We start from the raw sequence: 13533 nt of genomic DNA, 5'->3' as shown, positions 1-13533 counted from the left end.
TCCCGAAAGAGTGGGAGGACCAGCGGAAGAACCCCCCCCGTCCCACCGGAGTGAGACGGGCCCTTAGAAGTTCCTGAAGGAGACTTCTTAGGGGGGGAGGAGGCAGCCTTCTTCTTCCTCGCCATAGAAGCCTTGGAAGTTGAAGGGGAAGAGGCGCAGCAGGCGACAACGAAGAAGACGACGAAGATGACGACAACACCTTCCTCCTCTTCCTCTTCTTCTTCGTCAGCTTTCTCAGGACAGACATCAGGTCCTCCCTCCAGGATGGAGCCGGGGCTATTGCCGAAGCAACACGGCCCGGCTGCGCCTGTCCGGAAGGACCTGCAACTGGGGCAGCAACACCACGGGCAGGAATGATGTTGGCAGGGGCTGGTCCAGGCACGGCAGGCACAACAGGAGCAGCAGGCACGGCAGGAACGTCAGGTAGAGCAGGAGGTGGAACAGCGGTCAGCGACATCCTGGGTACAGGTGGAAGGTCCAGGAGCGAACTCTTGGGGAACCAAAAGTCGGGGGCTGAGGCGAGAGCGGCGAACGCGGGCGGCGGAGGCATGACCCTCCTCGGGAAACCAGCAATCGGGGCCTGCACCGCAGCAGAGGGCGTCACCGTAGTCACATGCTGGGTGTAGACCAGGTGAGGAGGGGCGGCATACCCCGGGGTTGACACGGTGGTGGTGGTGGCGGTCACCGGTCCATGAGTGACCGGAGCAGCACCCGCCAGGTGATGGAACAGCCCCCGAACGCTCGGTGTCCCCTGGAGGCCCAGCGAGAACCATACCTGGCCGAGGTCATCGCCCGCAGCAGGAGCAACTGAGGAGGCAAAGGTCAGGTTAGTAGGAGGGGTTCCCCCTCGCCCAGGGGGGGAAAAGCCCCACCCCAAATGAACGGAAGACCTCGAGTACAGTTGGATGCCCTCACTCCACGCATGGATCGGACGGGCGAAGAGAAGGAACGAGAAACCCCCCCCAAAAGGGAAGGAGCCATACGCGGGAGCCGAGATGGCTGCAGAAAGGAAGACGGCGTGTCTATGACCAAGGGAGTTGCCGGAGAACCTTCCGAGGAATCCCTGGCAGGCTTACGTCGCTTCCTCCTACCCTCATATAGCACCCACTGCTCCTCCGACCGAGATATGCATAAATCATAGGGCTCGGCGCGAGAGCATTCGCGCCCAGTCGCACCAGAGCACAATTCATTGAGGATCCACTTCTGGGAAGGAGCGGAAAGCCCCACACTTACGGCCCTCCACACCAGGGCAAACTCTGCGGCTGATGGGGGGGGGTGGGGACGTCTCCAGCTCACGGGAATCCATATCACAATTAATAATAATATACAAAAGCACACATACTTACAGTATTTTAACACACACACAAAGCAAACCAAGTTTGAGAAGACACAAAGCATACGACGAAAGGCGGGCAGAGAGAGGTGGAGAACATGTCTGTCAACCAGCACGGACGAAAGCAAAGTGGATCTTCACCTCCCAGTTGCACAGTGCGCGGACTGTCGGACAAGCAGTTAACTACTGAACTCCCTTGTTCGAAGCTTACAACCGGTTCCAGCTGCCGCAAGTTACATTCCTATTGTAAAGGACCGATGGTTTGTATTCGTATCGGAACAAACAACAATTTGGACCATTCAATACCTAACTTAAACTACATATACTACTAATATGTACTACATACCTGTATATAAAGTGTATTAGTGTACATGGTATACAAGAAATACTGTACGTACATACGTACGTATGTAGTAAAATCTGGAACCTTACCTTTCGAGTGAGGCGATCTCCGAAAGTGGCGACAGATGAGGAGGACAAATGGCAGAAAACTTGAACACTTAACATTACGAAACACATTAAAAAATGTCAGGAACATTACACTAAACTTACGAAACACATTAACAAATGTCACAAAACGTTAACACTTAACTTTACAAAAAACTTAAAATTATTATTATTATTTTTTTTTTTTTACAAAATTTCAATTTCTTCACCACTTTCAACTTTCTGTTTTTTCGTAGTATACATTGGATCTTTCCTGTTTGGCTTACTCCTACAAAAGGCCTAATTTTAAAAAAATAACTATCCAAGGAAGATTGGCGTCTCCCTGCCTGTTTTTCAACAATATTTCGCCCTGAAACGACTCAGGCAAACGTCATTGAACTGAGCAAGCATACGGCCTGTGTAAGCCTTCTCGGGGTGTCTCTTTTCTACAAATGATTGCACCTTATGAAAAGCAGCTAGAGCATCCTTAATTTCTTCCGTTGTCATAGGGTCGTCCTCCTCCTCCTCACAGCTGCTAGAGAACTCTTCTTGAACGACGTTATGTTGCATGGCCTCCAACTCCTTCAGGTCATCCATCGTAAGCTCCTCTTAGTGCTCCTCGAGAAGGTCATTGATGTCGTCCACGTCGACGACCAGCCCCATGGACTTGCCGAGTGCAACGATCTCGTCAAGATCTGGTTGAGAAAGTTTCAGGATCGTCAACAGTTTCTGAATCTGCATCAGCTTCGCCCATGTGAATCCTCGAAGTATCGGGCGGATACGGCATCAGGCAAGAGTTTCCTCCACGAAGAATTCAAGGTTCACCTCGAAACTTCCTACCAAGCTTGATCGATGAGTCGGATGCATATGACGATGTCGAAATGCTCCTTCCAAAATTCACGCAAGGTGAGGTTTGTGATATCGGTGATGTCGAAACGTCTCTAGAAAAGATGTTTCGTATACAACTTCTTGAAGTTCGATATCACTTGCTGGTCCGTGAGCTGGAGAAGAGGGGTGGTGTTAGGCAGAAGATAAAGAACCTTGATGAAAGAATATTCCGCTAGGATATCTTCCTCGAGGCCAGGAGGGTGAGCAGGGGCATTGTCCAACAACAGCAGACATTTCAGAGGGAGGCGCTTCTCTTCCAAGAATTTCTTCATTGTCGGGCCGAAACACAGATTTACCCACTCGTTGAACCAAAGTCTCGTTACCCAGGCTTACGCATTAGCCGTCCACATCACTGGAAGCTTCTCCTTTGGCACTTTGTAGGCCTTGAAGGCTCGAGGAGTCTCCGAATGATAGACAAGTAGGGGCTTCACCTTGCAATCCCCACTGGCGTTCGAACAAAGTGCGAGCGTAAGCCTGTCTTTCATAGGCTTATGCCCGGGTAGCTTCTTCTCTTCCTCCTGATGTACATCCGACGAGGCATTTTTTTCCAAAAAGGGCCAGTCTCATCACAGTTGAAGACTTGCTGAGAACAGTAGCCTTCGTTGATCGTCATCTCGTCAAATGTCTTAATAAAGGCTTCGGCCACTTTCGTGTCCAAGCTGGCCGCCTCCCCATGCCGCACCACCAAATGGATACCTGTCCGTTTCTGGAATTTTTCAAACCACCAACAGAAGCCTTGAAGTCTGGGGTTGGCATCGATGTCCCTTCTCCTCTGTCATCTTCAGCCTGGGCAATCAAATAGCCGAAAATAGCACTGGCCTTGTGGCAGATTGCCGTCGCGGTTATCGTATCGCCAGAGATTTCTTTGTCTTTTATCCATACAAGAAGCAGCCTCTCCATCTCATCGTGCATGTGGCTCCTCTTGTTGGACAAAATAGTCACGCCCTTGGAAGGTGTAGCTGCTTTGATGGCTTCCTTCTGCTTAAGGATGGTGCCTATCGTCGATGTATTTCAGCTGTATTCCTCAGCAATCACACTCAACCGCATGTAGTATACTAATTAAGTTCTCACACAACATGATAAAGTACAAAGAGAAATCACTAACACGAATTTACGTTAACAAACAAAATCATATATGTGAACGAACGAATTCCGCATGCGTACGATAACAAAAGTGCGACGCAGTGGCTGAAGAACGCCTTTGCGTAGGAGCACAACTTTGGAGAGAACGCTGAACCAGTAGGAGAGCAGGATCTTACGGCGGTGACGAGCATCACGAACCAATGGAGAGTGGGAGGATGGTTGGCGATTCTACTCAGTTGGTGGCGCACGAGTTTTAACATTTTTCTCGGCGGTCCAGGCTTATCTCGGGACTTTTCAGCAACAACCTTTCATAACCTGAATTATTTTCGTATGCAGAGGCAAAAAAATCTTCGTATTTGCTTTCGTAACTTGAATTTTTCGTAAGCTGGGACTTTCGTATGTCGAGGTTGCACTGTAGATATCAGATGTTAGAATGAGGTCAACGGTATAAGACCTTGACTTAATATTATTTTCATTTGCTAGCTTACTGAAGACTAGAAAAGTTACTGTAGCGTCATTTAGTGTGCACCACTTCACAATTACAAATTCTGATTACTCGTCCGAATACTATGTTTACATGCACATATTGTAATTACTTGATTACTATATTTAATAACCTAAGAATTCATAGAAATTTTATTTCCTTTTAATTATTTTCAATACAGTATTTGTAGCAAGTTCTCATGTTTCATGATAATTTTTTTTACACCAGTTCCAGACACCCGGAGGAGCAGCCTTTCAGAAAGACTGCTGGTGTGACGACCTCAACTTTCAGACAGATAATCCTGAATTTGGTAATGGTAATGTCACTTACTCATGCAGGAAATATGGTCCTGATGGAAATATCCAGAGTGCAACAGGTTTGTATGTGCATGCTATGTATGTTCTATAACCACCAGGGCATAAGTTCCCTCACCCATAACCTCACACTCACACACACACACACACACACACCACAAGCTATTGGACACACATTATATTTCTCGTTACATGTGGCAGACCATCAGTCTTAGCTTTTAGAGTATTGTTCTCTTTCTGGCCAGTCTATAAGATGGTGAGGAAAGGGTTATGACTGCATGGGGAGGTGAAGGTAAGAACAGTACACACAATTACTTTCATCCAAACCCTAGTCTTTAGTTCTGGTCTGCATGTATATTCATGACAATTTTGACAACTTCATCTCCTTGATACTTTTCTATCCCTTGGCTACACTTTAATAAAACATTGCTTTCATCATTATTCTCCTTCTCTTGTGTCCTCATATATTTTGACTGCAAAGCAATGATTATAATAGTAATCTTACTTTGCAAGAGAGAGAAAATATTCATACCTAATAAATGTTTATCTACAATGGCAATGTTTTGAATAAAGAAATACTTTTCAAGTTACCAGATGATAAGTAATTAAAAATTCTGAGCTATAATCCAGAATAATATTCTGTCTATTTAGTTCAGTTAACTATGATAACTAATATACCTTAATTTCAACAGCCAACCTGATACACGATGGAGTACCAGGTCACTTCAAACAGCAGTTTCCCTTTCCATTTGCACCAAAATTAGATTACAACATCATTGCTATTGATGAGGTAAGGTTATTCAGGTTTATGTGCTTGTTACTCTAGTACGTACATACATTTATATATGCATATATACATATGTACATACATACATACAAATGTGTGTGCATAAATCTGCATCCAGAGTGTTTAGTGAATATAGCATCATACCAGAAACTGGCAGAAACTTTGTAAAAGTCTATAAATAATAGGTTAAGGTTTTTTGCTTGGTGAAAGATGAAATAGTAAATTAATCTTCAACCCCAAATACCTAATAACCTTATTTTTAAGCACGAGACTAAAGGAAAATAGGAACCAAGGATGATACATTTTGGGAGGGGATTGCCATAATCCTTTAAAAGGAAAGAGAAAGACAGTAATTTTTGCAAAAAAATTTTATGAACATGATTAGAAGATAATGGCACTAATGAATATTTTCTAAAAAAAAATAAATAAATAAAAGTGTTGCATTTCATAAATGTTATCATTCTTGCAGCTCTGAAGCTGTAAGATTTGGAGGATAGCAGAATTTTGTGGAATTTCCACATTTCCCCTCTTCAGCCTAAATAATCTGACGTAAAGAGTACGATCAAGCAAGCTCCTAACAACTGACAGTCAAACCCTTATCACCATATCACTAACAATGAAAATTCTGGCATTTTGAAGCGCTTTCTAAATTATGCTGATCCATATGCACAGCTAATATATACATATACTTTAAAAAGTACTACAGGCAATTGCACAAGAGTTTACTACTGATAACCGAGAATCCAAGAGGGCAGATGAGTTACACAGCACAGGCAAACTTGAACATCTTTTATTATATAATCTAACAGTGTTCTGTAAATCAAACTTCACTGCATGGGCTATTATGATGGTTCAATAAGTCATATATATGTGAATGTTGGTGTATTTATAAATTCACACTAAATATTTTATAAGCTAGTGGGTACACAGTATGGAATATTATCTAGCATTAAGTCTCATCAATACTACCATAATATCCTTCCCTTTAGGATACTGCTATTGAGTATGACTGCTACAGTATCTTCGGTGTGACAAACTACTGCATTCATTTCCTGTCACGGATGCCATCCATTGATGGGAGCAAACTTTTTCAAATGATCGAATTTGCTGGTAAGTCTCTTTCTTTCTAGAGTTGTATTCATGTTAATCCTAATACTAGTTTCATTACTCTTGAGAAAAACACACTTCAATGATAATATTGCATGAAACAGTTGATATGCTTCCAGAAGCAAAGCCACTTCTTTTTATTTCATTTATGGAATTTTAGTAAAATGTAAATGGCTAAGTAACATCATGCTCTATAAAATAAGTTGCAAGTGAATCACAAGGAGTAAATCTCTAAGTTAAAATGAGCTATACATCTTGTTTCTGGGATTACATGGTTTGGTTTGGTTTAAATTGGGCACTCTGGATATCTTTCAAAGCACAGTTAAAGCCTTTTTTTTTCCAATTGTAATTTTCCATTATCCAATGACATATTTTGCTGTTGCAATGAATATTTTTAGTGCCCTTCTGAAATCAAATAGTACCAATACAAGAATATAGTGAATGTTAATTTGTGGTTTTAGACTGAGATCAGTTACAATAGATGGTGTTCTCAATACAGTTACTATTTAAATGCCATACTAGTTCCTCTTTAGACAAATATGCACAGAATGCAAAGAGATAATACCAGACCATATAACAAATACATTTACCCATCAATTCAATTCTGGGAGCACAAGAGCCACATAGCTGGGGTAAATCTTAATCAATAAACATCAATTAAGTCTAATATACGACACTTAATAATTTTTTACCAATTTTACGGTTGGACAATGTAGAAAATTATGTATATACCTAATGCAGTAAAGGTGAGATAATCTGAACTTCTCCATATTTTGTCAATATTTTTACTTAAATTCCTGAGGGGCTGGTACAAAACATAGCATCCTGCAGAGCTGCTGCAATGTTTAGTACCGGCCACTCTGGCATTAACATAAACACAAAAAACAATAGGTGGCAGATTTCTTATTATCTCAGCAATTTTCTCAGATTAGTATATCACCTGCACTGCATTATATGCATATTTCTATACTGGTTGGCGAGAGAATTATATTAATAAAGGACATCTTCGTGCAGGGGTCTCATTGGCATTTAGTACCAGCCTACAGTAGGCTACATGGTCAAACTGCTCTAAATGGTTAATGTTTAAAACTTGACCTTTAAAGGTATAGATCTAAGCCCAAATTCCGCAGTGAGCAAGACTATGGCAGTTGACGCTTTTCTATAAAATTTTACCCCCTGAACATGAATTTAAAGTAATATTTTTTCGTTCAGCTGTAATTAACCTAGAATTTACCTTTGAACTCTATCCTACGATTGTTGTGAAGAAAGTGCCCCAAGTGGTGTGCGGATTTAGCCCATGGAATGGAAAGTTTATTGACACAAGCGACTCCACAAACATCGAGATGGCGTCAACCTTCTAAATTGTTGGTGTTAAGCTACCTAGGTATAGTAGGTAGCTAAGTAAAAATTTCAAAAGCGTCATGGAGGAATGTTTGCACTGTGCATGGCTAGACTTTCACAAACCTCTAGTAATCTTAAAATATGACCTTACTAATTTTTAACTTTGGAGAAAATGCTTACTTCAAAAGGATAGTAGAGGTCTCGAGCTGTTGCTCTCACCATCAATGACTCGTGACGGGTGCCAATCTCCGGTGTTTGGACGTGTTAAAGTACTTTTTCGGAGGGTGGATCCTCACGCAGAGAAAACTGGATCAGCTAGTCCAGTCGGTTGTTTCCCCTAAATTGAGTTCTGACAAACCTAGACCACCTAACCTACATAAGGGCAGGTTAGCCTACATCTCTTACGTACCTGCTCAATTGCCAGTATATTCCTGCACTTAGCTATTCCTTAATTCCGGCCATGTCCAACGTATATCCTGTATCACTACAAGTACACTACCTAGTACCTAAGTCAAAGTAGTTATTTCAAGAACCATCGTTGGGAGCGTCAGCAGACTCTCCACAGTCCTTGGTGCTTCCAATCACCAAGAAATGTAAACAATCTTCCTATAATTCCTTACTCTTCTTCTCTTTTTCTTTCGCAGAGGATTTAGGTCTGAATAACCAGAACCTCACCTACACCGCTACCAAGCAAGAGGGCTGCTGGTGAACTGCATAGCATTTATCAACGGAAAAACATTTCTTGATTACAGATCTTATTAAACTTTCAGCTTCAACTGGTTTTTTTATTTATTTACTTTTTCTCATTGTAAATCCTGTGGTAGTAGGGATGTCGTACGTCTCTGATTTATTTTTGAGGTCTTTTCAAAGGTCTTTTCAAAACTGTAAATTCAAATTGTGAAATGCAGTGGAGTGGAATTTTCTTATATTATCGGTCAAATTACCTTTGTGAGTATTAAATAGTCTCAGGAAACTGAATTAGATATAAGTTAGTCTCAGGAAACAGTGAAATGACTAGTAGGCCTACTGTATTAAGTAGTCTCAGAAATTAGATGGCAAAACTTCAGTATCATGAAATGTCATTCACAATCCTCCACGTAAATTAGACTATGTCTTTGAGCTTGAGGCAGAAAACTGGTAAGAATAAGTGAATTGGATATTACAATATGTGGATACACCGAAATAGATAATCTAATTTTCAAGGAAACGTAATTATGAATGGGAATATTCCAGGAATCTGAATTACGCAAATAAAAAAAACTGGTTAAAAAGAACAATTTAGAAAGAAAATGTAAGAAGTCCTTATAGCCCGTCGGGGGTGCATTTTACCACAATTGATCCCCGAGGCTGGCATAAGGCCAGCTTAATCTCAAACAACAACCCTTGGTGCTACTTTAAGGAGATTTGACCCCCGACGGGCTAGTACTAAACACGGCGAAACTGTGTAGAAATGCGCGTGTAGACTGCCTACTAAAGTAGCACCGTCTAATTTACGGTGAGGCTTTTTTAATGACATTTCTTAATATCGAAATTAATGTTCTTTTAGATGTTTCACATTTCACTACAGTAACTAATGACATCAGATATTCGCAATGGTAAATTTAGTGTTGAAGATACATGGAAGAACAATCAATTTGCCACAACAAAATCATTAGTCAGTAAAACAGCGGAATTCAATATCAGCAGCTGAATAAAGACTGAAATCAAAAGGACAAACAGAAAATAAAAACGATGAAGATCCTGATAAACAAATGGGTGCATGAGTGAGATGCCCTGACAAAGTCATATTAAACACGATAATCAACAACAACAATAACAATTGCGCCGAAATTTCTTCGACGTAATCGAGTTTTCTGTGCATCGTATAATCAAGGCCACCAAAGACGGATCTACCTTTCGGCGGTCTCGATATGATTCTGTATGAGCCGCGGTCCATGAAACTTTAACCACGGGCCAGTGGTGGCCTGGCCTAAATCGTTGCCAGGCGCACGAATTAAGCCAACTTTACCCTTAAATAAAATAAATAAATAAAAAAAACTACTGAGGATAAAGGGTTGGAATTTGGTATTGATTGGAGGTTGGACGATCAGCATACGAAGTATTACATTTGTAAACAGTTGGTAAAGTCGAAATCACATTACGTAAAACTATCTCAAATTCCTCTCGAGTGCAGTTCCTCGCTGGCCGAGTGGTTTTTCGCGCTCGCGGCTGCCATTCCGGTGGGCCGAAGCTATCGAATCCCCGCTCGGCCAACGCGGAATCAGAGGAATTTATTTCTGGTGATAGAAATTCATTTCTCGATATAGTGTGGTTCGGATCCCACAATAAGCTCTAGGTCCCGTTTGCTAGGTGACCAATTGGTTCTCAGCCACGTAAAAATATCTAATCCTTCGGGCCAGCCCTAGGAGAGCTGTTAATTATCTCAGTGGTCTGGTAAAACTAAGATTTACTTAACTCCGCTCGAGCGAGAGAAAAAAAAAACGAGGGAAATGACAATTGGTGTCATTATTATTATTATTATCATTATTATTATTATTATTATTATTATTATTATTATTATTATTATTATTCTTATATTATTAATATATTTCGTATCACTTTCCCTTCATCTGAAAGATGTGGCCCGTAACAGATAAGATAAAACAACAGGGTCAGGGTACACACTTAGCTGACGACCCGCTCGTACGTTGTCAGAACGCTGGTGAACCTCCGTACCATAGTACCATGTGAGTAGAAAACTGCCTTTTTCGGAAAATCAAAAGTGAAATAACCAAGCCTCTTAAGATTTGCTTTATCTTGATAAAATCGCCGCTCGTGGAAGTGAAACATAAAGCATTCAGGAATCTGCATCATCGGATATAGTATAGCTCGACGTTAGATTCGTCGTTATTCGAATCAAAACAGAAAATCGAAGCCACTTCAAGCCAGTCGCTTCCGCATTGGATTTGTTCAGCGTGATTTCATTTCCATTAATTAAGGCAACACTTGAGCTCACTGAAGGCAAGACAAGAGTTCGTTCTGAATTACTGCTCCAGCTGGGGACAATATTAGTTAATATATTATTCACGAGGTTCTTGAATGGTCTCAGTGCGTAGTTGGTGGGTTTTGATCGGAGGTTATAAAGCAGTGGTTCTTAACCTGGGGGCCCAAAAGGGGTAGTCGTCAGCAATTCCCAGGGGAGACGCGAGCCCTAGGGAAAAATTAAAAAAAATCTCTAATTATATTCGTTATTCTCTTAAGAAGAGTGAACTAATATTCAGACGCTGATGAAAAATTGCAAAGTATCGCCTTATAACGTTACTTTCTGCTACTCTAGTCACGTGCTCTAGTTAGGGTCGTTGGGTTGACATTGATCTGTAATTATTACCTCCATCCCTATCCCTCGAAACCCTTCTCTTTCTCATTTTTTTTACTTTCCTTTAAATCTGGGAGGGCATTTTACTCATAGATGCAAGGGTGGGGGGCGGCGTGAAAGATAGAACCAACTCTTAGAGGGGGGGCGTGGTAATAAAAAGGTTAAAAACCACTGTTATACAACTTTCCCCCTGACTTTTTGACTACATACACAAACACACACTTTATATATATATATATATAATATATATATATAATATGTATATATATATATATATATATATGTATATATATATATATATATATATATATATATATATATTATATATATATATATACTATATATAACTGGTCTTAGGAGCACAACTCTATTTCAGGCGCTGCCGTGTCCAAAATTTGCTGTGTGCCGTCGTAGGAGCTGTGATACTTGTCATGGTTCTTCCTTACTTGAACCTGTACGAACATAGAGCAGGTATTGTTAACCAACACAAATTTTTTTTAATAAGTCTGCTGATTCAGCTCAAAATTACTGCAAGCAAGTGAGAAAGTAATTGAATTGATATGTAAATCAAAATATTATGGAGATGTATTAGTTGTATACTCTCTCTAAATTATATGTATACTATATATATATATATATATATATATATAATATATATATATATATATATATATACATAGTACAGTTATGCCTATCCATCATAATCTTTATCGCAGACAATTTTTAATGAATGCTGATACACTTAAGACTTAAGTACTTATAAGAAAACGCGTTGCTAATTTCCTGTACCTATCTGATCCTCCATGGAAGAGTTTTCGAGGAATATATATATATATATATGTATATATTATATATATATATATATATATATATATAATTATTATTATATATTAATAATATATATAAAGGTTTTGCCACGAGGAAAATGAAAGGCGAGGGAGCCAAGGACTTTCGGTCTAACACGACCATTTACTTAGGCACAACTGATCATACCGAGCAAAAACATAGTAAAAGTAGGCTTAATATCCAAACTGACATTACAAGATTAGCATAAGGCCTCCAATTTCACTAACAGAACGAGGAAAACGCGTTCCGAGGGCAAGATTAGCGATTTTTAGGCAGCCACACCTTGGAGGAGCACACACATGGTCAACAGATGATCCATCCAGAAAACAATACATTTTGAAAAACGAGGAGGCATATACTACTTAGTAACATGAATTTTACAAAAATGTCCCAAAAAATGAGTGAAAAGACGAAAATAGGATATAAATATAGCGAGCAAGTGAGAGATAGAGAGAGAGATTTAGGTTGTTTTTATAAGTGATTTGTATAATTGCTGATTCCAGTAAATTTCTTGAAACATAATCATTAGACCTAGCAACAGAGGTATCGCCCCAATTTATGCAATGAGATTTTTTCGCTCAGATGGATAAACAGTGCATTGGAAGTCTGGCTGTTCTAACTGAATACATATACTGCTTAATATGTACACATGAATTTTTACTTGACTGACCGACATATTTTGGGGTTTCTTTTTCATTACTAGCACACTATAAAACTTTTTGTGAGCTTTTTGATAACATAAATCAATTATATGAGGTGGGCAGCAGAGATCGTTTCCTATCATTTTTATGTATTCTATTTCTTGGTCAAGATATTGTGGACTCGTGATACGCAAAGCACGTAAGAACATAGAAGAAAAAATGGAAATTTTAATATTTAGATGGTGGCCAGAATAAAAATGTACATATGTTAAATTATTTGTGGGTTTTCTATAAATACTGAATTTACATTGGGAAGATTCTCTATGTATTAATACATCTAGGAAAGGGATGACATTGTTTTTTACTATTTCAACAGTGAATTTTATGGATGGCACTAAATTATTCAGTTTAGACAATAAATCATTTACATCAATACCAACAGGTAAGACCACTAAGATGTCATCTACATATCTGTACCATTTTAAGGAGACAAGTGTGATATCCGGGAGGTGTTGTCTTTCAAAAAATTCCATATATTAGTTTGAAAGGAGAGGTGATAAAGGGTTACCCATGGCCATACCAAATATTTGTTGATAATATTCCCCCTTAGAAATAAATCTGCAATCACAAATACACAACTTAATCAATGAGATTATGTGACTAACGGGCATAGGTAATTCATGCAATACAAGTTCATCACTTAAATATTCTAGCACAGAGTCAATGGGGACTTTTGTAAACAAGGAACATACATCAAAACTGACAAAGATATCACCAGGGTCTAGTACAATGTTATTTAATTTTTCCACAAGATCAAGAGAATTCCGGATGTGTGATTAGATACAGTTCCAAAGTAGTGGGGATAACAATTTAGTAATGTATTTAGATAGTTTATAAGCAATTGATCCTACAGTACTAATAATTGGGC

The 13533-nt window shown here is 39.8% G+C and overlaps 1 protein-coding gene and 1 pseudogene across 1 annotated transcript; both read left to right on the top strand.

The window, feature by feature from the left end:
- Positions 1 to 2632: 2632 nt before the first annotated feature.
- Positions 2633 to 8539, top strand: LOC135223931 (uncharacterized). Its single transcript, XM_064262852.1, has 5 exons — positions 2633 to 2665; positions 4443 to 4590; positions 5221 to 5318; positions 6305 to 6425; positions 8408 to 8539. Exons 1-5 carry the CDS (start codon positions 2633 to 2635, stop codon positions 8470 to 8472), a joined length of 465 nt encoding a protein of 154 aa, XP_064118922.1. The 3' UTR covers positions 8473 to 8539.
- Positions 8540 to 10380: 1841 nt separating this feature from the next.
- LOC135223486 (galactosylgalactosylxylosylprotein 3-beta-glucuronosyltransferase P-like) overlaps positions 10381 to 13533 on the top strand; it is a 17471-nt pseudogene continuing 14318 nt past the window's right edge.

Source organism: Macrobrachium nipponense, chromosome 10, assembly GCF_015104395.2.
Source record: "Macrobrachium nipponense isolate FS-2020 chromosome 10, ASM1510439v2, whole genome shotgun sequence".
Classification (NCBI taxonomy): Eukaryota; Metazoa; Arthropoda; class Malacostraca; order Decapoda; family Palaemonidae; genus Macrobrachium; species Macrobrachium nipponense.
This window is presented reverse-complemented; position numbering and strand designations above follow the sequence as displayed.

What these genes read in the sequence shown, in the direction of transcription:
- LOC135223931 (XM_064262852.1), top strand. Translation starts at nt 2,633, where the DNA reads ATGTCGAAATGCTCCTTCCAAAATTCACGCAAG. An exon ending in ACATCATTGCTATTGATGAG is followed by an intron (nt 5,319 to 6,304) that starts GTAAGGTTATTC and finishes CCTTCCCTTTAG; the next exon opens with GATACTGCTATTGAGTATGA. An exon ending in TCAAATGATCGAATTTGCTG is followed by an intron (nt 6,426 to 8,407) that starts GTAAGTCTCTTT and finishes TTTCTTTCGCAG; the next exon opens with AGGATTTAGGTCTGAATAAC.